This window comes from Neolamprologus multifasciatus, chromosome 17 (assembly GCF_963576455.1).
Source record: "Neolamprologus multifasciatus chromosome 17, fNeoMul1.2, whole genome shotgun sequence".
In the NCBI taxonomy this organism is placed as follows: domain Eukaryota; kingdom Metazoa; phylum Chordata; class Actinopteri; order Cichliformes; family Cichlidae; genus Neolamprologus; species Neolamprologus multifasciatus.
In genome coordinates, this window is record NC_140455.1 from 22,410,898 (window position 1) to 22,436,720 (window position 25,823).

Sequence of the window (25,823 nt, forward strand, 5' to 3'; positions counted from 1 at the left end):
TTGTCCACCCATGAAAACAAAGCGTGAATGTGCTGAATTCTGATTACTTGCTGAGAGGAACAGTTGGTGGAATGATGATTCATCCATTCTGTTGGGGTTTCTCCTTGTACGTCGGAGCTGGACCAACCATCTGTCCACACTGCCTGCCACACCAGAGGCCCTTTCAGATTTTCTTAGCATGACATCACATTGCATGCCTGAACTGACAAACCTACACTCGACTTTTTTAAGTGGGTCTAAAGAGGATGTGACTCCCACTGCTGCAAAAGTGATTGACGTGGTAAAAGTGTAAAACAAAACATGCCTGTATCTTCCTCTCATTGTTTGGCTGACACACAATAAACAATAAGATTACCACACTGCATTATGTAGGTTTTATACCAAAGCAATGGAGTTTATTTATGTCCCAAGCCTCCAAAGAGGCACGCTGGGCCCCCTAATAGTATTTATTACAGATAATGACCAATATAGGAAGACTTTTATTGACTGAATATAGCGTTATCTAAGCAAAAAAGAAAGGTTTCTGATGCTAGTGATGAAACGGAGCCCCAATAAAGAAAATGAAAAGGATGATAATGCATTTTGCATGAAGAACGCTTCATAAAGAGTTCTTCTGTAAGCAGATGCCACCATTAGCACACCTCATCCTCCAGCAGTCTGCCACGACCTCTTGATGCAATGCAGCATATCTTGCTGACTAACTCAGGTGAGAGTGGTGGAGGTGGGCAACTGTCAGCTGCATCTCTTACATGCACTGTGGCGCTCCGAAGCTTGTCCTCACTTATTAAGCCTTGGTTGCCTGGTAACAGAAAAATTATCATGATTTTCCCGGCATGATGATAGATTGTTAGTATTTTTTGCAAGCTGAATGAGTGGATCGTATAAACATGTTTCCTTAGTCATGAGGTCCAGTCACTTTTTTTTTTTAAATGGTAATTTATTCAGTAATGTGTTCTTAGATTTACCTTAGTTTGAAGTGCTTTGTGTAATTATATGTAGAGTATATTGCTGTATACTGTGTTATGTCTCTATATTAGAAAACTATTAAAAACGCTATGTCTGAGACCAAGTTTAAAAAAAGGGGGACTAAAGAGTTGCTGGCATTTTAAAAACAAGCTACAACTGTATATGGGTTTATGATAGATATACTGTAGTTAAACATTTTTTTTTTTATTCCAAGGCTTTTTAAAATATAAATATTTGTATAATTTTGTGTTTTTGACATTCCTAGCTAAACTCCATCTTATTTTGTTAACATTTATATTTTTAAATGTTAATTTTAGGTTATTTATTACAACTGAGTTGCGAATTTGATTGGGAATGGCTGTCTGTCTCTATGTTAGCCTTGCGACAGACTGGTGACCTGTCCAGGGTGAACGCCCCCTCTTGCCCTATGGCAGCTGGGATAGTCTCCACCCCACTCCCACTCTCACTTGTCTATTTCAGCATCACAGCTGTGATGCTGAAATAGACAAGTGGAAGAAGATGAATGGATAAATGGATGAATGGCATTACAATTGAAATCACATTGTACCTTGTTCTAATTTTAACATTGCAGTAATCGATTACTTTGTAATTTCCTCCCAGTTTGCTATTTTACACTGTTTCTGGAAAACACTTGTAACTGTAATGTTAGTTTTGATAGATAAGTGCTATAAACTTGATTTCATATATATACATATATATATGTGTGTGTGTGTGTGTGTGTGTGTGTGTGTGTGTGTGTCGTTTTTTCATTCTTCCTTTTTTCTTTAATTTAGTAATAATAATTATTATAATGAATTTCAAGGTAAGATAATTTCTGGATTTTGATCATAAGTATAATATAAATTTGCATATCCAAGTTCTAACTGCACTTTTTCTTATTTTCCATATCATTATGATGAATAATGATAATACATGACATCACATTTACATAGGCCTTGTCATTATCATGTGTCGATACAATTGATAATCATGAGCAAAGTAAGGGGGCCTACTGACATGATACTATACTGCCCCTCAGTGGCCAAAAGTCGGCACTACTTCACAGGCCAAGGCAGCATTTTGCATCTTGCATAATTACAAGCCGTTTTATGTAAGAGTGTTGTGACGCATTTCTTTTTTTGGGATAATAAAGAGTATAACATTTCCTATTCCACTACGACAACTGCTAATGATTACTACCGCTAATATTATTATTAACAATATTCAGATGTACACGTTTACTTTTATGAAACATTTCAGGAAACAAGGCAATTGGAACAGCTTTCTGAAATATAGGAGGTTAAGTAGGTAAAAAGAAAATGTAGTGTAATGAATATAAAGTGACAAATAAAAACTAGTCTTCACAAGTTCACTGTCTTTTGTTTGTAGGTTGGGCAAATTTAAGAGCAAATTCAGAAAATGAGAATTCATATCATGTTAACTACGAGCTACACTTCATATTGCACTAGACCACACATGCACACACACACTGACAAGGAAGCGAGTGCCACTCGATCATGCCGGACTTCATGTGCACATCCGGGTTCTTTTAGTATAAACAAGCCAGTGCACTCTTGCAACTGATGAGGACTCTTTTTTTATTGTTAAAGCTCCACATTTTTACCCCAATAAGTCTTTAAAGTCTGTGCGTGTAACCTCTGTAACTCATATTTGTATTATTTTTTTTCATTAACCTGTTATAAAACATGAAGTAAACATATAGAAACACGCGAGTATGGTTAAGATTTCCGAGTCTGCTTTACTCTTAAGATTATTAGCCAAACTTGGTTAATTGACCCGCTGACGTGCTATGTCCGTTCAGTCCGCCATAAGAGGTCATAATTCACCAGTAACACCAAGCGGGTAAGTTATCTGTGCATGCTGGCATGCAGAAAGCACGCTGGAAAAACGTGACCACGCCGCGAAACGCACAAAGCGATTCGGACCTATCAGAAGGCTCGGAACTGCGCACGTTGGCAGTGGACGGAGTCTCGGCTGTAGGTGCGGTGAAGAGGTTGAGCAGCTATTCGTGGACGTTGTAAAGGAAAATCTTTTGAGGTCGCAGCTCAAAATATCAGCTCAACAGTGAGGCAGACGGGTTATACGGAATCGAAAAGCGGTTATAACAGCTAAGTATTGGTCTAACTAACAGTAGGACGACGATTTTTACAATATTTCTGTTAGAAATTGTATTTTACATAACCAGCTTCCCTGGTATTCGCGGCACGGAACAGCCGGTCTTGCCACGGTGTCTTGTGGGCTTAGATTACAGGCCAGTTAAGTACTCTGTTATTGTGTTTGACTTAATTAATGTCTGTAGAAAGCAGGCCCGTCCAGGAGTGTTAGCATATATTTATACGTTAATTTTTTCGTCATTCAGAAAAACAAGTTATACAACGAGCCGCTCTACTTCTCCGCAGCACACCGGGTCCTAAAGCCCGCCGCGTTAGTCGTCATATTGCCGGAGCGCGCGCGTTGCCTCGAGCCCAAATGGTTCAGCAGCCAGCGGTTTCTACATTTTTCGACACTATGGAAAAAGCTCTGTTAGAGCAAGGATAATTATAAAAGTTGGACTGCGTTATTGAACCCCAAAAGGATTTCTTTTTCAAACAAATTTTTATTCAAGGTGGTATTTTTTCTTCTTAAAAGAAACTGTGAGTGAGTAGTTGGGATAAAAGTCGAGTGAGCACCAAAAGACTGTTGACCTCTTTCAAAAAGGAAGAAAAGGACTCGTCCAGTTGAGTAATGGTCATTAATACGATCCACTGGTTCAGGAAGGGCTTGCGGCTCCACGACAACCCGTCGCTCAAGGAATCTCTGCTGGGAGCGGATACGGTCCGCTGCGTCTACATCCTCGACCCCTGGTTTGCGGGCTCTTCCAACGTTGGCATCAACAGGTGGAGGTGAGGGAAGCGTGCATTTAACCACGCGCTAACACACATGTAGCACAACAGGATGCATTAACAACAGCACAAGATAAAAACGGTAGCAAACGGCACATTTGTATCCTTTTACATAACATATAGCATATATTGTTGTTTTGTGTATCTTTGTGACGGTTTCATGTCTCTTTCTGGCTGTTGTGTTTCCTAATGGCTGTAATAACATAGCAACAGGATATGCAGTACTTTGCAGAAGTCTTATATTTAGCTTTCAAGGAGCTAGATTATTTGTAATATTTTTAAGTGGTCTTGTGAAATGTTCTCCATGCTTGCTGAAGATCTTTCAACATTTTTCTTGAGACTTTGGCTGCTTTTTCACCTATATTGAGTCCAGTCTTTGTACCTGACCAGGTCCCTAACTAAAGGGATGAACAAATGTTGTCTACAAATCACATACAACATGGCAACAAACCAGTTTTAAATTGTATTGTTTGTCATTTTGTTACTAGCAGGCTGTCACAAAAACATATAATTTGCTCTCATTTCTTTATTTGAATATTTAACAAATGCCCAAAATATAGTAAGATAACAGTTTGACAGGCATAAAAAACTATTCTTGTGCCAACAAGGTGATCCCCGAAGAGGTATTAACTGAAAATGTGTGGTATCTTGACATGGTGTGCATTGTGTCCTTAAAAAAATTGAGGAAATATGACAAGCTCAGGACAAAAGAAGTTGTTTCAGGCCTAAAAAAATAGTAGATAAACAGTATCTGAAAGTCACGTTCTTAAGGAACATGAAAGAAATCCAGCAAAGACATGACACATTTGATCCATCTACTCTTAACTGATGTCTTATCAGAAATGACCTCAGTCATTTGGCTGTCAAAAAGCCACTCTTAATAAGTAGAGGAAGCAGGAACAAAAGGCTGAGGTTTACCAAATTACACAAGAATTGAATTAAAAAGTAGTGGCAACAGGTCTGATGGAGTGATAAATCCAAATTTGAAATTTTTTCACACCATCATTGAAATGTACAGAGGTCAGGAGAGAGGTACTACAGTAAGTGTATACATCCATATGGAAAACATGTTTGCGATTCTCATGTGAGCTAGGCTGTTTTTCAGACAGTGGTGTTGAAGATCTTCTCAAAATTGATGGAATTATGAACCCAGAAAAATACAATCAAAATCTTTTTGGGAGAACTGTAAAAACCCTGGTTACTTAAAGTAAGAGGAACGAGACTTTCCGCCAAAATCACAAAGTATGTAAGGAATAGCATGGCAAAGCATTGCCCAACTGATTTTATCTTGCATTTGAGGTCAATGCAGTTACATTGTTTGAGATGTTGATTGCCAAGTTTTGTTTGTTTTTGCAAACAAAGAAAGCCTGGGTGTTTTCTAAATGAACCAAACAAAAAGAGGCCATGGAGCTGCTGCACTGTCACCTGAATTTTGACCTACATATACGAGGTATAGCAAAGTACAGCAAATTATGACATAAACTGTATATAAGGTCACTAACATATATTTGCACTCACTTCCTCTGATGTATTGTTCACTAAACTATAATCTTCACTAAGTTATCACTTTGAAACAAAACATCAAAACCAGGGGAAACGTCAATTATATCAGTTAGATCAGGCATAATGAATACTGACTACACACATAAATTATAACATTACGTTGTCCTTCAAAAGGTGACTAAGATCTCAGATGGGTAAACAGTATTTTCACCTCCCTGGTAAACTCTAATTATTCTTAAATGACTTTCAGCTGATGATATAATGTTAAACTGTTGTTTATAAAGTGGTTTATTGCACATCAGCAGATCTCAAACACTTTCATATTCAGTTTCTTTGACTCATTTCAGCACAAACCACATATACTAACTGTGGTTTGTGTTACATGGTGGTAGCATTGTGAATTACATTCGGATCAGTAAATATTTCCTCTGTAAAGATTAGACACATGAATGTACGGATCTCAGACAGAGCTGTAAATGCTAAATTGCTTTGAGCCGTTTCCACACGTGCACTGCATCTATGAACTTTGGTAGGACGCAAGTATTTGACCTAGTTGGTTTATTCGATATTTACCCAACCAGCTCCCTAATACAGGGTCAGTGCGATGCCAGATTTTGATGGTGTGAGAATTAAGCATTGGGTGTGAAGAGAAATTCAGCCTATGCAAAGACTCTGGAGATGCATTTGTGTGTATACCTCCTATGTGATGAAGTTGTTTGTAGGTTAAATGTCTGCTGGTTGAGAAGTTGTTGTGAACAGGAAGGCAGTGACAGCAGAGTTCACCACAAAGAGGAAGAAGTGAGAAAATAAAAAACATCAAAGTTTAAAACATTGTTTTCTCACTTCACAAATGTGAAACACAAAAAATGGCTGCCTCACAGAGTTTTCACTGCTTTTAACACTTCACTACAGTGAAGTTCTTTGTATATTATAGCTTCTGTTCTCTCACATTACTGCCTGTTTTACATCTTGACACTCACCTCAAATATCATAAACGTGGATCTGCAAGCTACCAAGATACTCTCAATAATCTGGCGCATTTACTTCTAGCAAGTGAGGGTCATGTATCCTCCCTTCTGTATCTTCTGTCCAGGCAGCTCTATTGCCTAAACCACACTGAATATTATCAGTTGTGTGAATGTATCTTAGCACACTATTTCCTGCTGTGTTTCACATGTGGGAAAGGATCTTAAGCATCTTCATATTCTCTTGAGGTTTGCCATTTTTAGTCTGAACTGTTCAGACTAAACTTTAGATGCTAAAAATGCACTTTAGATGGCTGTTTTATTTTTGCATATTTCTTGGCTTTTCTTAAAATGACATAAGACTATATAGTGTCTAATTTTGACCCTATAGTCCCGCATTTCTAAAGATTTTATGATGAAGAATTTTATGTAACTGACATTTCATGACCTCCAGACTGTCAGCATGTGTCTCTGATTGTTTCACAACCAAGATAGTAGCAGGCTGCTTGTGTCTAGTGACACAAAGAAGTATATAAAGCTTTACAGGGTCATGTGTTGGAGATAAGTGCGTGGACCGTTGACTTTAACGGTCTGATACCCATTGGCTGACAGTTTTCTGGAAAATTCCCTAGTAAAAACAAACAGTTGGCATCCTTTTTACTTATTTGTTCAGTAGAACTCAGCTTCCTGCTTCTGTATAGAAACTGCAGCATCTCACTTGACAGTTTTAATGGTCTACAGGCAGGTGCTGGATGAATGAAAGTACCCCTGAGGTTTAAAGTACAGTAGGGGTCTCCCTTTGTGTTTTATGTTTCTGTTCCCGTCGTGAGCTTTGGTTTGCGTTGCAGTCCCATGCTGTCTCTTGAAGAGAAGGGGAGCATAAAAGTCGGGCCAGTTATGAGCATCCATGTTGTTATGCTTCTGCAGTTATGTAAGAACAGCCTGGGCTGACGCAGAGCCCACGCAGATCACTCAGCATGCCCTGATTCATTCCTTTTATTTAATTTTTTTATGCACAAATCAGACATGTAACATGGTGTAAGACCAGAATCTCTTATTTGTAGTCCAAAAACTTACCTGGTGAAAATAGAGCTTGGGTGGAATATATTAATTATTCTCCCAGTACAAATAAAGCATAAAGGAAATGCCTAGTTCAGATTTGTTGACCCATGTTTCCAAAAAGCTAATAACTTATTTGACTGAATTTGCTGAATTCAAAGATGGCATATACTGCTTTGTTTCAATTGTGTCACTGTACTGCTGTGCCTCTGGTTTCTATATCTCAGTAAACTTTACTCAAAGTTAAACTAAGCAAAGGTCCAAAATATGAGGACACTGTAAAAATCTCCCTGTAGCCTGCAGCTGCTATAGTTGGCACCTGTTTCTGCACATCTTTTTTATCATCTGAATTGCCTGCTAAAGAGCGAGCACTCCCTTTTCTTGAGATGTAGGCGGTGATCCTCAGTGATTTAGGTAGGCCAATGCCAGATGACATAATCATTATAACTTTCCCTCCTTTCCACTAGCGACAGGCATGGCATAAGTAGGTCAGTGTGTTAGGAAAAAAAACCTATCCATTTCTCTCTTCCTTTTGACCTACTTCTGCACGCCTGCTTCTGCAAAAGACCCAACTCTGGTGTGGCACACTGCTTTGAACACTAATCCCAACAAAGCTGCATCCATCTCCTATCCATTTTCAGATCTGTTTAAGCTAGTTGAAATTCTCATGCTGGGTGGCCCATGATTATGAAGGTTCATTTGGTTGAAATTATTGTGGAGTTGTTTGAAAAATAGGACAGATGTAGGAGTGAAAATAATGAAAAACAGGCATGAATGGATTTCTTTTAACACCGAATCCAGCACAGCTCTGTCGCTGTTTGAATACCATAGATGAACATAGCTTAAGGACTCTGAGTAGTCTGAGTCTAGCTTTGCAGAATCAAACTATCTTCACAGGTCAGGAGAGCAAAGCAGCCGGCATAGGAAATGACCTTGGACTGGCAGGAATAATCTGGTTCAAGATGTAGGAAGTCTGTTAGCTGTACTGCAGCTCACACTCAACAAAGACACCACTATTGTAGCTAGTCTTAAACAACAATTCACTCTTATCATTAATGAAGTTTCAGTTGGTTTGTGTCACACTGATATGATATTATCATTTCTCAAAGCACTGTTAAAGCTTGAATAAAAACTTGCGAAAGCGATGTATTTCCTGTGTCAAATTGTTATCAACATATAATGACATTATCCACGATTTGTCTCGGCAGAGTTTCTGACCTTGCCAGAGTGAATCATTTGCTTGGTGCTACGAGGAGTGCGGTGTACAGAGGCCTTAATCTAAAAAAAAAGAAGAAAAAAGTTAATGTTCCCATGAATACATGAAATTGCCGATCTCCTGGCTCTAGGCTAACTTTCCTGTTTCAGCCAGTACCCACAAAGTTGACCCCCCATGTCATATATAATACATAAAGAATTTTAAAAAATACGTTTGTGAAAACAAATTTTGGAGTTTCAGAAGAACCGTAATACACAGATAAATGAATAGATTTAACAATTAATAAATACCATCTATCCATTTATTTCTGGCCGCCTATCCAGTAGTCTTAGCGGAGATACCCAGAGTTCCCTGTAAGTTAATACCTGTATTTCTGTTTACTGTTAGTTTGGGGACATTTCTTTACATATTTTTCGGCTTTGATCCTATGTAGCGGTTAAGCAGTTAAAATGTCTTCCTTATTTACCTTAAAACCTTAACACCCACACCCCTTGTGTTCTTTACATGACAATAGATTAGGTCAAGTGCCTGGCTGAATAATATTTGCAAAGTATTTAAGCTTTAATAACAATGAAAACTACATAAAGTTCACTAGAAGCCCTTACCTGGCTGTCTTATCAGTAAAAGACATAATTTGACCGGAATGATACAGGAAGCATCCACCTACAAATTTTGTTACCTATAGCAACAGAACGGGAAGCACCACATTACTGCCGCTTTGTGTTTACATGTGTGTGTACCTGTGGGTGTGTGTTCTGATGCTTACAGTTGGTATTTTTTATTTTGGAGAACATATAAAAACAGAAGCAAATTATACTATAGTTCAGTTATTGCACTGTTGTTAAACCAATAAAATGTTAATGCTGGTTCATTCTTCCACCAGTTAGGTCAGCACATTGTATTTAAATTATGGCTGATGTCACATACAGAGATGATTAAACTCATGGATGAGGGTTGGTCAACTCATGCACCGTCTGCATGATTCAGCCTTGAGTATGTGTTCAGCCTTGGCCTTTTTAATTAAGGAGGTGAAGGGACACTTGATATGAAGAGATATTGTGCTTTAGCTAAACAGTCCTGTTTTACCCCACAGTTTGTCCCACACTGGTGTACATTTGCTAATCTTACATGTCTTGTTTTTGTTACTTAAAGAAATAACATTTTACATTTTATCAACGTGGGCTATGTAGAGCAAGGACAGTAAATTTGAACTTGGAAAAACAAGAACGTAATAATAATCTGCTATGACAATAGTGGAATAAGTCTTGTCAAACTTTGTTCATGCAAAGTGGAGGTGAAATTATGTGGGGGACCAAAAACTGCCAAAATCAAAAATTAGTAAAGAAATGCCTTAATAGAAAAAAAAAAATGATATGCCATTAAATTGATATAAATAATATTCTGAAATAATAGGATTCTAGATATATATTGGCATTAATCTATTTGTACAAATATGTAATTTCCCCATTATAACTATTTATTAGTTTTATTCCTTCTGAGAGACAAAGGTCCAAACATAATTTAAATTAAGGAATAGCTCAATAAATGATTGAATAAACGCATTTAAAACTGAATAACTGATTTTAAAAAAATCTAGTTTAAAAGTCAGATGAAAAATGTCAGTTATAGCATATATTTATGTATTTTTGGTGTTGAAGGGATATTTTTAGAGTTTGCATGATAGGATATGTACATGCAACAAGCAAATACATCACACATCAACTTCAGTTGATTTACACATTTTTTTTATATGTAGCCAGATAAGAAAAGATAAGTATTTTCCTTAGTGTGCAAATCAAATTAAAGTTGAGTAGAGCTTAAAGGTCTTTTATTACATAGAATATATCTTCAATAAAGTGCAATAAAAATAGATAATTTCATGTAATTTAGTCATTGACTTCAAATCTTCAGTGTATAAGATGTTTGGTATGTCTTAGTCAATTGGTAATTTAGAAAAAAAGATTTTGAAGGAGTGGTCTCATTTAATTCAGCTGTATAGAAATGTCAAAGAGCAAAGTGAATGGAAACTTCTACTCTTTTAAGGGCATTTTACCTTTTGCCTGTATAAGCTAAAATCAATAGTTGTACTCCCTAATCAAACTCCTTCATCATGCAGTGACTGATATTGTAGCATCTTTATGAACATTGACACAGATTTCCTTGTCATCTGCAGGTTCTTATTGCAGAGTCTTGAGGACTTGGACTCCAGCCTCCGTAAGCTCAACTCTCGTCTGTTTGTGATCCGAGGCCAACCCACTGATGTCTTTCCCAGACTTTTCAAGGTGAAACTTGAATCTGATTTAAGCTGCACAACTGACAGTGCTTCAAACATTTTGTGTGAATCCTAAACATTCTATGATTTACTCCTTTTTTCCAGGAGTGGAAAATTACTCGTCTGTCATATGAGTATGACTCTGAGCCCTTTGGGAAAGAGCGAGATGCAGCTATTAAGAAGCTGGCCTCTGAGGCTGGAGTTGAGGTGACAGTTCGCATCTCCCACACGCTCTATGAACTGGACAAGTAAGTTATTATCACGCCTTACCACAACAGACAGTGCTGTCATATTGTTCTTTGTCTTGAGCAAGTTTTTATTATGAATCTGTTTCTGATCTTTGCATCTGCAGGATCATAGAGTTAAATGGGGGTCAGTCTCCCCTCACCTACAAGCGGTTCCAGACTCTCATCAGTCGTATGGACCCTGTGGAGGTGCCTGCGGAGTCCATCACTGCTGAGATAATGGGGAAATGCACTACCCCTCTGTCTGAAGATCATGATGAGAAGTTTGGGGTCCCCTCCCTGGAGGAACTCGGTAAGGTCTAAATTATGTAATGAAATGTAATTGTAATAAGTAATTTTCATTTGTGGAAAAAAGCAGCACTACTAGTAGCTGTCTAAAGCTGAGTTTCCACCAGAGATGTTGTTAAACCCAGCAGCTGTTACTGTATTTACATACAGTCTGTGCAGCAAACATAGACTGCATGTAAATGATGGACGTTTAAGTAATTGCAGGTGTGTCTTAAATTGGATCAGATTCACTCTTACTCACCACCAAGATGGACGCATGCATTAGGGAAAATTCCAAGTTGGAGGCTTTATACCAGACCACACTAATTAATAAGTCATATAGTAACATGTCCATCTTTTATATACAGATTATGATGCCAACGGTAGAATAGGAGTCCTGTGTCAGACTTTACACATAGCTGCTGATTTGAGGAAAGAGTTGTCAGATATTAATCTAACTGTAGTAAGAAAATATGTCTGAGCAGATATTATCTGCTCAAATCAACATTAGCAGTGAGTTATTAGATTTCCCTGGGTTTTCTGTAGCTTTTTTAACTTCTTTCTAGTAGTAGTGAATAACTTTTTTATTCTGTTTTTATGTCTAAAATTAGTTAGGCGTAATATCTTCCTTAGCAGTTCATGTTTAAAAATGTCTTAAAAACACCAAAATATATTTTCTCAGCAGTTATAAAGAAAATTAGTGAAACTTCTGGGGCTTGAGCACAATCTGCATTTAAACACATAACATGGACATGCCCTATTTTTGGCCTTCATATATGGATTCATATATTACTTGTTGTATTTCTTCATAAAAAAAAACACAGGACACTGTCCTATTGCATTACTGATTACTCTTGCCTTTTTTTTGTTGTTTCTTTTGTATTTTTTTGTTCATTTATTTTTAGTAATGAAGATTACTAAAATGGTATAAACTGCACATATTCTTTTCAGGGAATTAAAAATATATGAAAAATGATAATATGTGAGTTTTAATTTGACCCCTGAAGGTTTTGATACTGAAGGGCTGTCCTCAGCTGTGTGGCCAGGAGGAGAGACTGAAGCTCTCACACGACTTGAGAGGCACTTGGAGAGGAAGGTCAGGCAAATCGAGCAGAGAATTTTTGTTAAATCATTTTTTATTTTAGTACAATCCCACTGCTCTGTCATTTAAAATGAGTTTCACTGTGATACAAGTCTCAGGTTTTCATGTGATTGTTGCTATCAGGCATGGGTGGCAAACTTTGAACGTCCCAGAATGAACGCCAACTCACTGCTTGCCAGCCCCACAGGCCTCAGCCCCTACCTGCGCTTCGGCTGCCTCTCCTGCCGTCTCTTCTACTTTAAGCTTACTGACCTCTACAGGAAGGTAAGTGTGTAGGAATATACTTAATTAATTACACTTAAAAATTGGGTTTCTAATTATCTTTGAAGTCTTTAAATAAGGATATGAAGGATATGTTCCACAAGAACCCAACCTGATGTGTAAATCAGATTCAAAACTGTGAACAAAGTCATCCTCTTGACAACCAGAATTACAGTTGTCATATGACAATGGTCGTCCTGGTCAGAATTTACATCATGTTGCAGGATTAAAAGCAGACTGGGTGAGAAACCTTCAGATAGAGCAGATGCAATCAACCATGAATGTCTTTTATTTCCTCTAGATCAGGGGTCGCCATTTCATTTTCCCAAGGGGCCACATGAGAAACTAGGATTGTAGTGGAGGGTTACATCAACAAACGGCTCTTGGTTCTGCTCAATATTAATTTGATCTCTTTATAAGCTTATTAGTGCAGCCCCTCCCACAAAAGTCCGATTTTCTCATGTATCCCATTGTGAAAATTATTTGCCATCAATCCTGTTGACAAAGCGCTCTATTTACATATTCTTGGCCCAGCTCAGCTAAACTGTTAGCGACTTTTGACTTTTAGGGCGGATTAAAGCACACCGCTGTGCTTTATGGAAAAGGTGAGAAGAATTTGTAACACAAAAAAAACAATCGATAGCCATAATATCTTAACCATCTTGTTTGATCTTTCTGATAATGGATGGCTTGAATTAAAATGAAAATTAAAATGAAAATGCGATTAATCTCCCAGCCTTGTTAGGAGAGTAAAACATTGTTTGAACTGAAGTGTGAACAGAAGACGCTGTAATTAAGGTAATTCATCTTTCACGCTTAGGGGGAGAAGGTTTCCAGGATATCTTCTCCTTGTATTAATAGGAACTTTTTTTACTGATATAATGATTAATATATTGAAATAATTTTCTCATAAAACAGCTGTTGAAAAAGAAAATTAACCAGGTCATCATACATCTTGGTGAATGTAGTAATTAAAACCAGTATGCATATCAGAGTCAAGCGCAGATTTTTGATACTGTGGTGGATTATCCATCTGTCAATCAATCCATTGTCTGCAGCTTATCAGGGTTTGGGTGACAGGGACAGCAGTCTTAAGCAGAGCAATCACACTTTCCTCACCGTGCCCACCTCCTCCAGCTCATTGGGGGGAGACACAGAGTTGTACTTAGCTAGCTTAGAGATATAATCTCTCCAGTGAGTCCTGGGACTGCCCTGGAAACAATAGCGCTACTCCAAGTCCCTATTCTTGGTGTAATATTTAAGTGTAAACTATTACTGTATTTATTTATTTATTTTTGATTAAATATAAGAAAAAAGATGAAGGATTTTTGTCCCTTTTTACATGTTTCATTTTTAGACACTTTACCTCACAGGGAGGAATCGAAAACACTGACTCAGATCTGAGTGCAAGAGACAGGGATTTACTATATGGTTGCAACGGGGCTGACTGAAGGCCGTGGCTGGAAGTAGCAGGCTGCGATTTGGCTGATTGTTGAGTAAGTTAAGTGGTGCTGCACTGAGCTGGAATCTTTTTAGGCATGCTGGTGAGATTGGTATGCGTATCACCAGGCTGAGAGCATCATTGGTGGAAAGTTGTTGGGGGTACAGTCTCATGGCAGGACAGGAGATGACCGAGTGGCAAGGCCAGACACTCACACACACCAATTGTCTACAAAATGGGGCCCATAACAGATATGAGTAATGGAAAAAACCCAACACAAGGAGTGAGTCATGGAAGGTACACCCAGTACTGTGACATAAGATATATTTGCAGGGGTGATTTAATGCTCTGGCTGTTTATTTTGCCATGTAATGATTCACAGTTTATTCTGTAATTAGGTGAATTAACTAGTACTGCCTCCCTCTTGAATTTTTTCGTTGTATGTTTGCTTATATGTAAATGAGCTAAAGTAATATAGTGGTTTAGTCTTTATCTTTTATCACATTACCTACCACTACTACCACTACTACTACTACTAATAATAATAATGATAATGATAATTCTCCTTTAAAAAAACAAACAAAAAAAACCCTCCTGTGTAATATACAGCTGGTGTAGTCAAATCTCTGACTGCCTCAGACAGTAACGTGTCTTTCTCCTATTTGACAAGGTGAAGAAGAACAGCTCCCCTCCTCTCTCGCTCTACGGTCAGCTGCTTTGGCGTGAGTTCTTTTACACAGCAGCCACCAACAACCCCTGCTTCGACAAGATGGAGAGTAACCCCATCTGCGTTCAGATACCCTGGGACCGCAACCCCGAAGCGCTGGCCAAGTGGGCAGAGGGCCGCACCGGCTTCCCCTGGATTGATGCCATCATGACCCAGCTGAGGCAAGAAGGATGGATCCACCACCTGGCTAGGCATGCTGTGGCCTGTTTCCTGACAAGAGGAGACCTGTGGATTAGCTGGGAGGAGGGAATGAAGGTAGACAGTGTCCTACTATTGTTCTGATGGGAGTAATGCTAGTATCTGGTTTCTATTTAATTCATACCAAACACCACTTGGGGAGTTTAAAGATAGAATATAAGTTTACTTGCTTGCATCCAAAATTAGTTTTTTGCTTTTAGAAGCTACTGTTTATAGTGAGTAATGAACTACTTAATACATTTATACGTTTTTTTTTTCTTCATGAACATTTAACAAACGAAAGCCCTGAAAACCCCAAATGGTTCTTCACTGAGGAGCTGAAAACAGACTGTATGTACAAGGAGGCTGTAGCTTCCTCGTCTAATAATCTAAAATTATGCACAAACGTCTGAGACTTGTATTCTTCTTCTGGTTGCAAATACAAGACTGAACCCTAACCTATGGGCGTATTTTGGAAAGTGATACCATCTACTGAATATCTCAGATGAGTTTGAATATTGGTGCCCTAAACCTGTAGGTCAAGGTCAGAGGTCAAGTTTTCTAAAAAATTGTCTACACAATAACTGAGATATCAACTAGAAATTTATACCATAAGTGCCAATATTGTTGTGTTAGTAAAAATACTGGCACCTATTTAATAGTATTTTATTTTATTTACATAATAAGGGCAGAGGTGTAGATCAGTGTTTCTCTTGGATTTATATTCTGTGTGTGGTGGGGGAGGGGTTTGTGTATGTGCCCAATTATTCACATTTGGGTGTGCCGCTCCTTTCAAGACAGTGGCATTTTTAAATTAATTGCCATTATTATTATTCCCAGTAAATATTAAATATTCTAAGCACTTTGTGGCAATAAATAGCTGATCAGCATAATCAGCTGCTTCTTTAGTAAGTCACTAATCCTCAGCATTAATGTAATGAACTGCAGCCCGTTAGTCTCTGCTCTGCTCTAGCAGCACAGCAACCAGAAAACAGAGCAGGAGACAGATTATCGTCTCCAGCTGCAGTCCAAATACGGCATGAAATCCTCTCTGTCGGAGCAGCTAATTGACATCAGGGAACTGTATATATTTAATCAGAAATTTACCCACAGTCATTTTTTTTGTCATACTCAAACACTTGACTCCTTTGTTGTTAACCGTCTCAGCAGGACCAAATATTGCTTCCCAGTTGATCTGAGATGTTTTTGATTGTGTGTTCAGGTGTTTGAGGAGCTGCTGCTGGATGCAGACTGGAGTGTGAATGCAGGCAGCTGGATGTGGCTCTCCTGCAGCTCTTTCTTCCAGCAGTTCTTCCACTGCTACTGCCCTGTGGGTTTCGGCCGCCGCACAGACCCCAACGGAGATTACATACGGTAGGGTTGCATCTGTCAAAACATGTGTACTTGAAAATTTTTGCAAGAGCAGTAAAAATTTACAATGCAGCAGTAAATCTAAGGCTTTGATCATGTAAAATTAAATCCATAAAAAAACATTTTAGTGAAAATTCTTGTGACACACATTATCTCACTTAGTAAACAGACACAACCAAGCAATAAAATGTGTGCCTACTCAAAAATAAGGTATCAGCGGAGTCTATGTTTGAGAGATTTCCATCCAACATTTGGGTGGTTGATGCTGGTCAACTGATAAATTATTTTTGGTTAAATCCACCATAGCAGTTGACGCTTTTTCTGGAAATTAATTATCCCACCCACATGCCCACTAAACCTCTTCATCTCTCTGCTCAGCCGCTACCTGCCCATTCTGAGGGGATTTCCAGCCAAGTATATTTATGATCCCTGGAACGCTCCAGAGGTTGTGCAGAAGGCAGCCAAATGTATAATTGGAGTACATTATCCAAAGCCTATGGTGCACCATGCAGAGGCCAGCCGTCTCAACATCGAGCGAATGAAACAGATCTACCAGCAGCTCTCCTGTTACAGAGGCCTCGGTAAGGATGCAGATACAGCATTATTAAAATTAAAATGAAGAAAGATCAACTGATGGATCACAAGCAGTGATTTGCAGTTAGATTTTTTCAGAACAAGTCTTCCCTTGTTTTTAATATTTTTCAACACAACTGAAACTGCTACTTTGGTGTCATTTGCAATCCTTTGGTCCATGTCACACACTCTGCTCCATCAGCTTTCCAATAACAGACTGAACCCCACAAATATCTCTGAAGTGGAGGTATTAGGCTTTTCCTTGCTTTCTGACATGTATACACTGCTGCAGTGATGGATGCTCATGTTAAAAGCTCAGATAACGAGGCTGGGATGTGTAAATAATCCCAGTAATGCCACATCTTGACATCTCTATGATGTCACTGAGAGTGGATATCTTTCATAAATACCACCCACTTCTGTTCAAAGCTTTTAATTTGGATGGGCAGCACCAAAGCTCAGTAAGAACTATTAGACATTGTTAATCATACAAAACTACTCTCCTAGACCTAAGATTAAAATTATAGAGCTGGAAATGAAAATACCTGATTCACTTAAAAATAAATAAATAAATGCCTTGTTTTGGACTGTAGTCAGTGATTTTAAAATGTCTCAAAAGTAGTAATGAAAAAAACTCAAAGTCAGCGTAATTATCTACAAATGAGGTATTTAAACCATATACATTTTCAGTGTTTTAATTTGGTGTTTTTAATATTATTGTTTGTGTATGTTGTGGACTAACTCTGTAACTCTCTGTGTCTTCAGGTCTTTTGGCTACAGTTCCATCTGGCTCTAATGGCAACGGAAATGGAAATGGAAACGGAAACGCTGAGGCATCCTCAGATTCGATGCGATTCTCTGAGACTTCACGTGATGCTGCAGCTCCATCTAGTAAGTGGCACGGAGACCCACTCCTCCTCCTCTGACACTTCAAACTTGTGGATGTTTCATGACTTCCTGTGTAGCCTCTGGCAGTGAACTCTTTGAAGAAGACCTGTTTGTTCTTTTATTTATTTCTCAGCCTATCAGATGCCAGTTCACTCCCAGGGAGACTGGCAAAGTGGTGTCATGATGTACGTGCAGGGGGATCCACAAACCAGCGTCGGCATGCACCAACAAGGTGGGGACTAACTACCCGTGCACCTTCACTTGATTATCCACTTGATGCTTATCGTTTTCCTGTGTGTGCCGTTTTTACTGGTGCTATAACTGGACTGTATCACTGATTATCTCAGTTACCAGGTTGTTGTTTTTTTATTGTAGACTACATTTTTATGAGTCTAAACAACAAGACAGTTAGTTTTAGTTGCAGCTGACCATCACCCATCTGTCATTCTAAGAAAAATGATCTGCTCACCCTGCAGGATATTTTCTTTCAATAACAGGCGTGCTGATTAGCTGGGAAGCTTTGGCTCTTCGCTACCCAGAGAAACCCATTGAACATGACTTTGCTAAATTTCACACACCATTAAGAAGAGAGCAGTGGTCCCTTTAAGTCTAAATTTAGTAGAAAAGTATTAGGACTTTTTGCCTCCTGACACAACCAGCTGATTTAAACTCCAAACTTTGTTGTTATGAGGTGGTGATGCTTATCACTGCCCCTACACCGTCATAACACGTAGAAGTACATTTGTTTGTGTTGATTTGTTGTCAGGTCTACATGGAGTGGATGGTTTTCTGATCACAGCATTTTAACATATTTTTTAATAAAAACAAAAACAAAGAAACATGTTTACATTTCTTTAAACAAATTTAACATGATTGTAGCCTTGATCACTGCATTTCATTTAGATCTTTGATAACAGCAAACTGCTCAGGGGGCCTGTTTTTACAGATTAATTAAATGTAATGTCTTCAAAAAATGTGTCTTTTGAAGAACATTTTAGGCTGTTCAGATTTAGTTCAGTGGTTTAGTTCAGAAAACCACATCCATTGATATGTGCTGCACATGTTGTGTAGAATGATATTTCAGTGTTTGCACGGTGGCGCAGCGGTTAGCACTGTTGCCTCGAAGCAGGAAGCTCTTTCCTGTGGAGTCAGCGCATTCTCCCCGTGTGTGCGTGGGTTCTCCCACGTACTCTGGCTATCTCCCACGGACATGCAGTGAGTGTTGTTAGGTTAACTGGTGATTGTAAATTGCCCTTAGGTTTGAATGTGAGTTGCTGGGAAAGAGTCAGTCTATTTGTGGAAGACAATGGATGGATATTTGAACATATAGCAGGTATTTGCATAATGGTTTTATAGTGTAGTGGTTTGATCTCAGGAGGAGACACAAGTGCCTCTGGGGCATCCAGCATTAAAGAATGTGGCGTACCCATCGTGGTGACCCCTGGTAAATAAAGTAAATAAGGCACCTGAAAGCAGCTTTTTTTAAAAAAAGGATTCCAGTTGATTGGACAATATGAAACCGGTCCCCAAGTGGAACGAGTTTTGCGTACTTTATGTGCTTCATGCATTAACTGCATCCTTTCATGCATCCTCTTCAGTGTTTTGCTGCTAATCCTTGAATCTTAATTGAAGTTCCAGGTTACGCTGCCAGTACCAGTATGATGTGTTACACTCAAGGCACGCAGCAGAATCCTGGTCCTGTAATTCAAAAAGGTGCGAGTGAAACATTTCACTGATTGATGATTTCTTTTATTAATCTTTCTTAACTGGTTGAAAAACTTGAGTCCCAGTCCTCTGTTTGACCATCACTGCACGCCACCCCTAAAAGAGTGTTTTCATTCTAAGCCATGTTTTTGTATTTAGTCTCTAGTTTCATGGTTTATTGAAATGTGCTCTTATGTTTTTTTTAGGGCCTGAACACCACCCCACCACTCAGACCAGTGGCAAACGACACAGTGAGGACTCTGGGAATAGCAAAAGCTCCAAAGTCCAGAGACAGAGCATCCACTAAAGAGGTCAGTTGCAGTCTCACACATTATTATTATTATTATTATATAAAACACATACAAGACGTACTTTAGTGAGCAGCATTCAGAGAGGGGGGTCAGAAATAGGAATTTTATTCCTTGTTTTTAATAATAGGGCGAAACGTACTGAGTGTCAGTCCTTGTTTTCACTGCTTCTGCCAGTAGAAACCATCTGAACAAGGCAGGTATGAGCCAAACCTTTTCAGTGTTTTTATCAGCCATTCCTGCCTTTATAATCCACAATATCCACACAATGAGATACACAAATTTTAAGTCAGTAATTAATAGCAGTTTACTAACCACTGTTAAGAGGAACTCTGAAGTAATGTAATTGCCAGTCAGAGGTTTAAATGCAGCACCTCCTCATGTTGCTTTCATTTCCTTGTAGTCATGTTTCAGCCTCTTTATTTTATCTGTTTTGCTTTGCTGTGGATTTAACTGAAACAGCTGCTACCATTGTGATTGTGAGTTCAGATGAGAGGAAGATAGTTGAGTGTTTGTACACATGGCTGATTTTTTTTTTTTTTATCAGTGTTTATGTTCTTTAAATGCCGGATTCCCGGTGTTCCGTTCATTCGTCGATCAAACAGCAGACACACATCTGGACCAGTAACAGTACACCTACTTCACTCAGAGTTCCTGTAATGCAGTAAATATTTGTATGGTCTCAAAGCACCTGATTTCAGCAGATTACCCTCACTCACCTCAGGTCATGTGACAGGAAAAGTTGTAGGTCAGATTCTCAATGTTTTGTTTTCCTTAAGATGTAATGTTGGAATGTTTTTCAGTGCGCTGAAAAAATCAGCACTGAAGGAGTTAAATGTATTTTCAGAAATGTCTAAACGTGCCACTTATTGTTCTTTCTTCTGTTGCAGGTGTTTCTTTGGACTCACCCTCAATCATATCGAGAACACAGCCAAAACTAAACGGACCCTAAAATGGACTCAAATCTTTCTTACAGCACTACAATGCACGAACACACCTTCAGGACGGGCATCCCCACCTGTCACAAAACATGTTTCTCAACTTAATCAGACTGAATATTATTACAGTGTGGGCCAGCCAGTAATGTTACACTGTGCTCCTGTTTGGGTTAATAATGCCGAGACTAAAGTCTTTGTGTATATAATGAATTTGCTAAAAGCAGCTCACATACAACGTGTACATATTTGGATATTGTATGTGTGTTTTCTTTCTTTGTGTAGCCATAGACCCGTTGATATATTTTTGATATGAGAATTGATTGTGGATTGATCGTTCTTTTGGGAAAATTTTCAATAAAAAGAAATGCATTTTTAGACCTTCCATTAAAACATAAATGGTCAGAAAAGTCTGCTAATGCACCCGAGTTTTTAAAGTTTTTCCACATTGAGCCCATCGAGTGTAAATATCAGCAAAAATCCTTTCTGTGTCTCAGTACTAGTGGGCTCGTTTTATTCCTTCAAACTTCTATATGACACAAACCATCATGTTATTGCCCTCGTCTGTGTTAATTGAGAAAAGGTGAGAGGACTACAGAGCCTGCATATTCCTGGTGTGCCACCCCACCACCCATATACTCCCTAATAAATGTACCACTGGAGAGAAATGCTCCACTTGCTTCTTGTTCCTTCTCAATGTGCTTGTTTAATTAAAACAGTTTCAAATATACAAATAGTTTCAGTCTTTTCTTTGTAACTCAAAAGTCAGAGTTCAATCTTTGAGAAAAACTTGCAGCTTCCAAATGTAATCAGCCCTTACTAGATTTGCAGGTTTTCATTCAAGTTGATACACATTACAATGGTACCTTCAAAAGCATCCCATTTGGCTGGATGACCTATTGTAGTGTCTAAGAATAATTTTAGAGATCTTAATATATTCCACTGGCTTTAGTGTGATGCCTTTAGTTATCAAACCTGAGGCTCAGTCATTAAAGAAGTTAAATAACTATTTGTGGCGAAGCAGAGGATGACAAACAGGCACAACATTTCAGTCTCGACCACGTAGAGCAATTAAAGTAGCATTATTCAGTACAGACACTGGAAAAATCACCCTGCCACTTCATAGACCTGTACACAAAGCAACCCGGTAATAGAGTTGTTTTACATTATTATATTAAAGTTTTTCAAACCATTTATTATGCAGACTCAGCACAGAGCATAGTTGTTATAAGAGGAGGTTGGGGATCCATAATTGATAAGAGTATGGTTAGACATGTTGGCTGCTGTTGGGTTTTTTTTTTGTTTTTTGGGGGGGAGGGGGGGTTGTTTGTTTGGTGTACCCAATAAAGTGGTCAGTGAGTGTACTTTGTCAGTGTTCTCACTACAGGTAAAGTATTAGATTTATATGTGGCTTTATTTGGTAGCCAGTAAAAGTCTGACCTACTGAACCCACGGCCCAGACACTGCATAGGGCTTAAGTGTAGTCTCACAGCAGGAGAGCAGAGGTGAATACACTGGACTACCACTTTCTCTACACTCACACTGGTGCATATCAGTGGAACCACTGTGGACTTTGTATTAGTGAGCTGGCAGGTTAAAGACCATCTGATGCTGTTTTAATCTTGGAGGTAATTTATCCAAATATCACAAGGTGGACCACATCCTGACCACTCCCCTTACAGCCACAACGAAAATGCTTGATTTTCCAAACAAGCATACAACCTTTTATCCTCACTTCCATGTCCCACCCTCCCTTTCCTTTTCCACTGGTTGTCAAACGATACCAGCGGTATCTGGTAGGCCTGCATGCCACGGCCTGTGCTTCACTATCAATGAACAATTAAAGAAAAAAAGAAGTCTTGGCCTTCTCTCAAAAGAGCAAAAAAATAAAACAAACAAACAAAAAAATCACCAAAATAGTAAAAACACTTTTTAAATAATTTATTTTCTCATGCATAAAATGGTTTTGTTTGGCCAAAGAAAAATGAATGGACTTCTGTTAAGGCAAAGAATCTGTCACTGTTCTTAACTACTACATCACCTATCACACACACCTGTGATATCTATTTCAAAATCCTACATCGCCTTGTTCTCAAGTTATTGCATTCACAAGATTTTCAGAAAATTTGACCTCTAACCTTGAGGCCACTGAATAGACTTTATAGATACACCTATGGTATCAATTTGAAGCTCCTACTTGGCTTCGTTCTTGAGTTATCACATTCACAAACTTGCGTTTCCACGACAACACCCCATCAGCCTTTTACAGCTGAGGGTTAAAAACCGTACAGACTCTGTGCTGCAGTTTAAGTCTTCTCTCAGAGAAGAAAAGCAGCCGTTTCACACACACAACAGGCACTTCCCAAACTGGAAACTTTTACAGATAGTGTCATATTTCCTGAACAGTCTTCAGCCTTTTTTGGGATTTTAATTTGCCTGGCTTTTCTTATTTTCCTTGCACAAAGCTGAAGCAGTAAACAACATTTCATAACAAGGTGCGCACCGACACTCAATCCTCAGCAGATTTCAGAGGAGCCACAGGGTTGAAGAGTGGCCTCTGCTGCCTGAGCTGCAGCTTGCCATAACTCGCCTCAAAGTCCTTCTTTGTTCCCACAATAACGGCCAGGCTGCCGGAGCGAATGTCGTATCCGTAGGAGGCTAGTTTCTGGATACGATACAGCACGATCTGCGTGGTGAGCTCGAGTACATTTGGAGATTCCTTCACCTGATCCATCGTCACTCCCGCGTCCATCAGCCCCTGAAACCGCCCCAATAAGGTGGGCAAGGAGTAGTACAAGACGGCAGGGCAGCGGATCACTACTTGCTTAAGTTCGTCTTTAGAGCAGCAGAGAGCCGCTTCGCTGTAGTCCATCGCCCGTTGCATGTCCTCAGGCTTCAGCTCTGCAATGGAGGCTCTGAGGCTGGAGACCAGGCTGAGGAGCTCCTCCGTGGTGAACCCCTTCTCCCTCAGGAAACCCAGACTGTCCCTCCAAGCCTCAGCTGGTCGCAGCAGAATGTAAGGGTTCTGGCTGAGAAGCTTCTGCAGCCAGACACGTAGGTTACTCTCCTCTCCACCCAGGTCGAGGTAGATCTCCCTCAGCGTGTGGATGACCTCCTGGTTGCGCTCCACAGGCTGACTGAAGCTCTGCGGGGCACTGGCCATCAGCTTGCTGATAATCCTCTTGCTAAGGCGAAGGTTCTGGAGGTACAGGATGTTGGCCCGCTGGTTACCGTGGTGAGTAAGTGTAAAAAAGGAGGCTGGGAACTTTTCAACGATGTTCATCAACTGACGTTTGCTGGGACAGACAGACAACCAGAGGTCTCGCTGCGTGACGACGTCCTCTGGGCGACACAGGATAGCCTCAGGGTGAGTTTCCAGGATGTGGGCGATAGCCGTTGTGTCTGCACCCATGTCTCTCAGCAGGTCAGCGGTCTCAGAGACATACGCAGAGCTCTCAGACAGAACCCAGCCTCTGAACTTGCGGACCTTTCGAATGTCCACTGAAAGCTCATAAAGGGAGTCCACTGTGCGCTGGTTTTCCACTCTTTTGCTGGGAGAGGTCTCAGTGGAGGTGGAGGCTGAAGGAGGTAGGAGCAGCCTCACCCTCTGTGAGCAGGTGTACAGGGTGGCAGAGGTGATGCGAAGCATTGCTAAAGAGTGTAGTGGATCTGTGCAGAACAAATGAGAAAGATTTAAATTTTTACACACCGAGATGAAAGATGTGCTCCATGATGCATTACAGAGGATTTGCAGCGTTCGTGTCATGTACCACTTATGACTGCTCGTCACAAGATTCATACTGTCAGCTGCCAGCTGGCAATCGGGTGATTTTCCTCATTCAGTTAACTCACTTGCTCTGAAAATACTGAAAAATAACAGCAACAACTTTCTTGAGCCTATGCTGACTTTTTCATCACAAATATTACATTGAGAATCACCAGACACTGCACAAAATGATATTATAGTAAAATTGTGTGATATGCTGAGTAGTCGGCTTTATCACATTTAATCAACTGCAGATAACAAAAGTTAAACTATATCCAATCAGTCTGATACTGGTCTGTCATCAGTGTGATATCAGTCTGCACTTGAATGTGATCAAGTTGGCAATAACATGCAGTCTGTTTCTGGACACCGAAACTGAGACATGGTCAAAAATCTGTTGCTGTCCACAATGACAGAAACAGACAAACACATTCAGCAGTTGTTTGTCCTGTGTATCCCTGTATCGCAGCAATATCGCCATACAAAATATGCACCTTACCATTAATGATGACTATGAAAACCAGCAAATATTTATAGTTAGGAGGCTCAACCTGGACACTTTTTGTTATTTTTAATATTCAGAAAACGCCAAAAACAAAAACAAAACAAAACCCCAAAAACAAACAAATAAAAAACCTACTCAAACAACTCATAACTTCACGTGTTTCACCTTATGACCTTATGGGGACAGAACTAATTTTACATGAAAATAATTACTTAAAAACCACTGAAATACGGTTAAGCGCTAAAACATTAAAAATCCCAAACAAACAACATCTAATTTAAAACACATATAAATCCACCTTTGTGTATTTATGCTGCACGACACTGAAGCCATTGCATAAAGTTGCATAAACCCAACAGGGCACGGTGTTGTCCCGACTGCTGCCGCGCACACGTGATGCTGCGTGTTGTGTTATGTATTAAACCGCATGGACTGCAGACGGATCACAGCCTGCCACGACTGCACACGGACACAAAGCGCCGGCAGATCTGAATACAGATGCTACAGAGCCCGTAGTGAGCGGCTTTTTACATAAAAGCGAAGAAAAGACGAGTTAATTTACCCGTTTGTGTGTCTGTAGCCGCAGAACCCCGCTCGTCACACCCACTGCTCTGCTTTCATAACATCGCAGCAGCCGTTGGGCGGAGTCACAGGGCTTGACGCATGGAA

At 39.5% G+C, this 25,823-nt stretch overlaps 2 protein-coding genes across 3 annotated transcripts; one reads left to right on the plus strand and one right to left on the minus strand.

The window, feature by feature from the left end:
• Positions 1 to 2,935: 2,935 nt before the first annotated feature.
• On the plus strand, positions 2,936 to 21,617 carry LOC146499374 (cryptochrome-1-like). 2 transcript variants are annotated; one of them, XM_085138908.1, is made up of 14 exons: positions 2,936 to 3,869; positions 10,786 to 10,894; positions 10,990 to 11,132; positions 11,237 to 11,421; positions 12,404 to 12,492; positions 12,622 to 12,762; positions 14,871 to 15,182; positions 16,327 to 16,478; positions 16,854 to 17,056; positions 17,814 to 17,939; positions 18,070 to 18,168; positions 19,569 to 19,649; positions 19,847 to 19,951; positions 20,839 to 21,617. In XM_085138908.1, the coding sequence occupies exons 1-13, from the start codon at positions 3,712 to 3,714 to the stop codon at positions 19,945 to 19,947; spliced, it is 1,899 nt and encodes a 632-aa protein (XP_084995034.1). In that variant the 5' UTR covers positions 2,936 to 3,711; the 3' UTR covers positions 19,948 to 19,951; positions 20,839 to 21,617. The 2 variants fall into 2 exon arrangements, with proteins under 2 accessions (XP_084995034.1, XP_084995035.1); XM_085138909.1 differs by lacking the exon at positions 19,569 to 19,649.
• LOC146499375 (transcription termination factor 2, mitochondrial-like) lies at positions 20,426 to 25,823 on the minus strand. The gene is made up of 2 exons (XM_085138911.1): positions 25,717 to 25,823; positions 20,426 to 24,552 (listed from the first exon to the last, which is right to left on the minus strand). Exon 2 carries the CDS (start codon positions 24,530 to 24,532, stop codon positions 23,393 to 23,395), a length of 1,140 nt encoding a protein of 379 aa, XP_084995037.1. The 5' UTR covers positions 24,533 to 24,552; positions 25,717 to 25,823; the 3' UTR covers positions 20,426 to 23,392.

What these genes read in the sequence shown, in the direction of transcription:
- LOC146499375 (XM_085138911.1), bottom strand. Translation starts at nt 24,532, where the DNA reads ATGCTTCGCATCACCTCTGCCACCCTGTACACCTGCTCACAGAGGGTG.
- LOC146499374 (XM_085138908.1), top strand. Translation starts at nt 3,712, where the DNA reads ATGGTCATTAATACGATCCACTGGTTCAGGAAGGGCTTGCGGCTCCAC. An exon ending in TCTTTCCCAGACTTTTCAAG is followed by an intron (nt 10,895 to 10,989) that starts GTGAAACTTGAA and finishes CCTTTTTTCCAG; the next exon opens with GAGTGGAAAATTACTCGTCT. An exon ending in TGATGCTGCAGCTCCATCTA is followed by an intron (nt 17,940 to 18,069) that starts GTAAGTGGCACG and finishes TTTATTTCTCAG; the next exon opens with CCTATCAGATGCCAGTTCAC.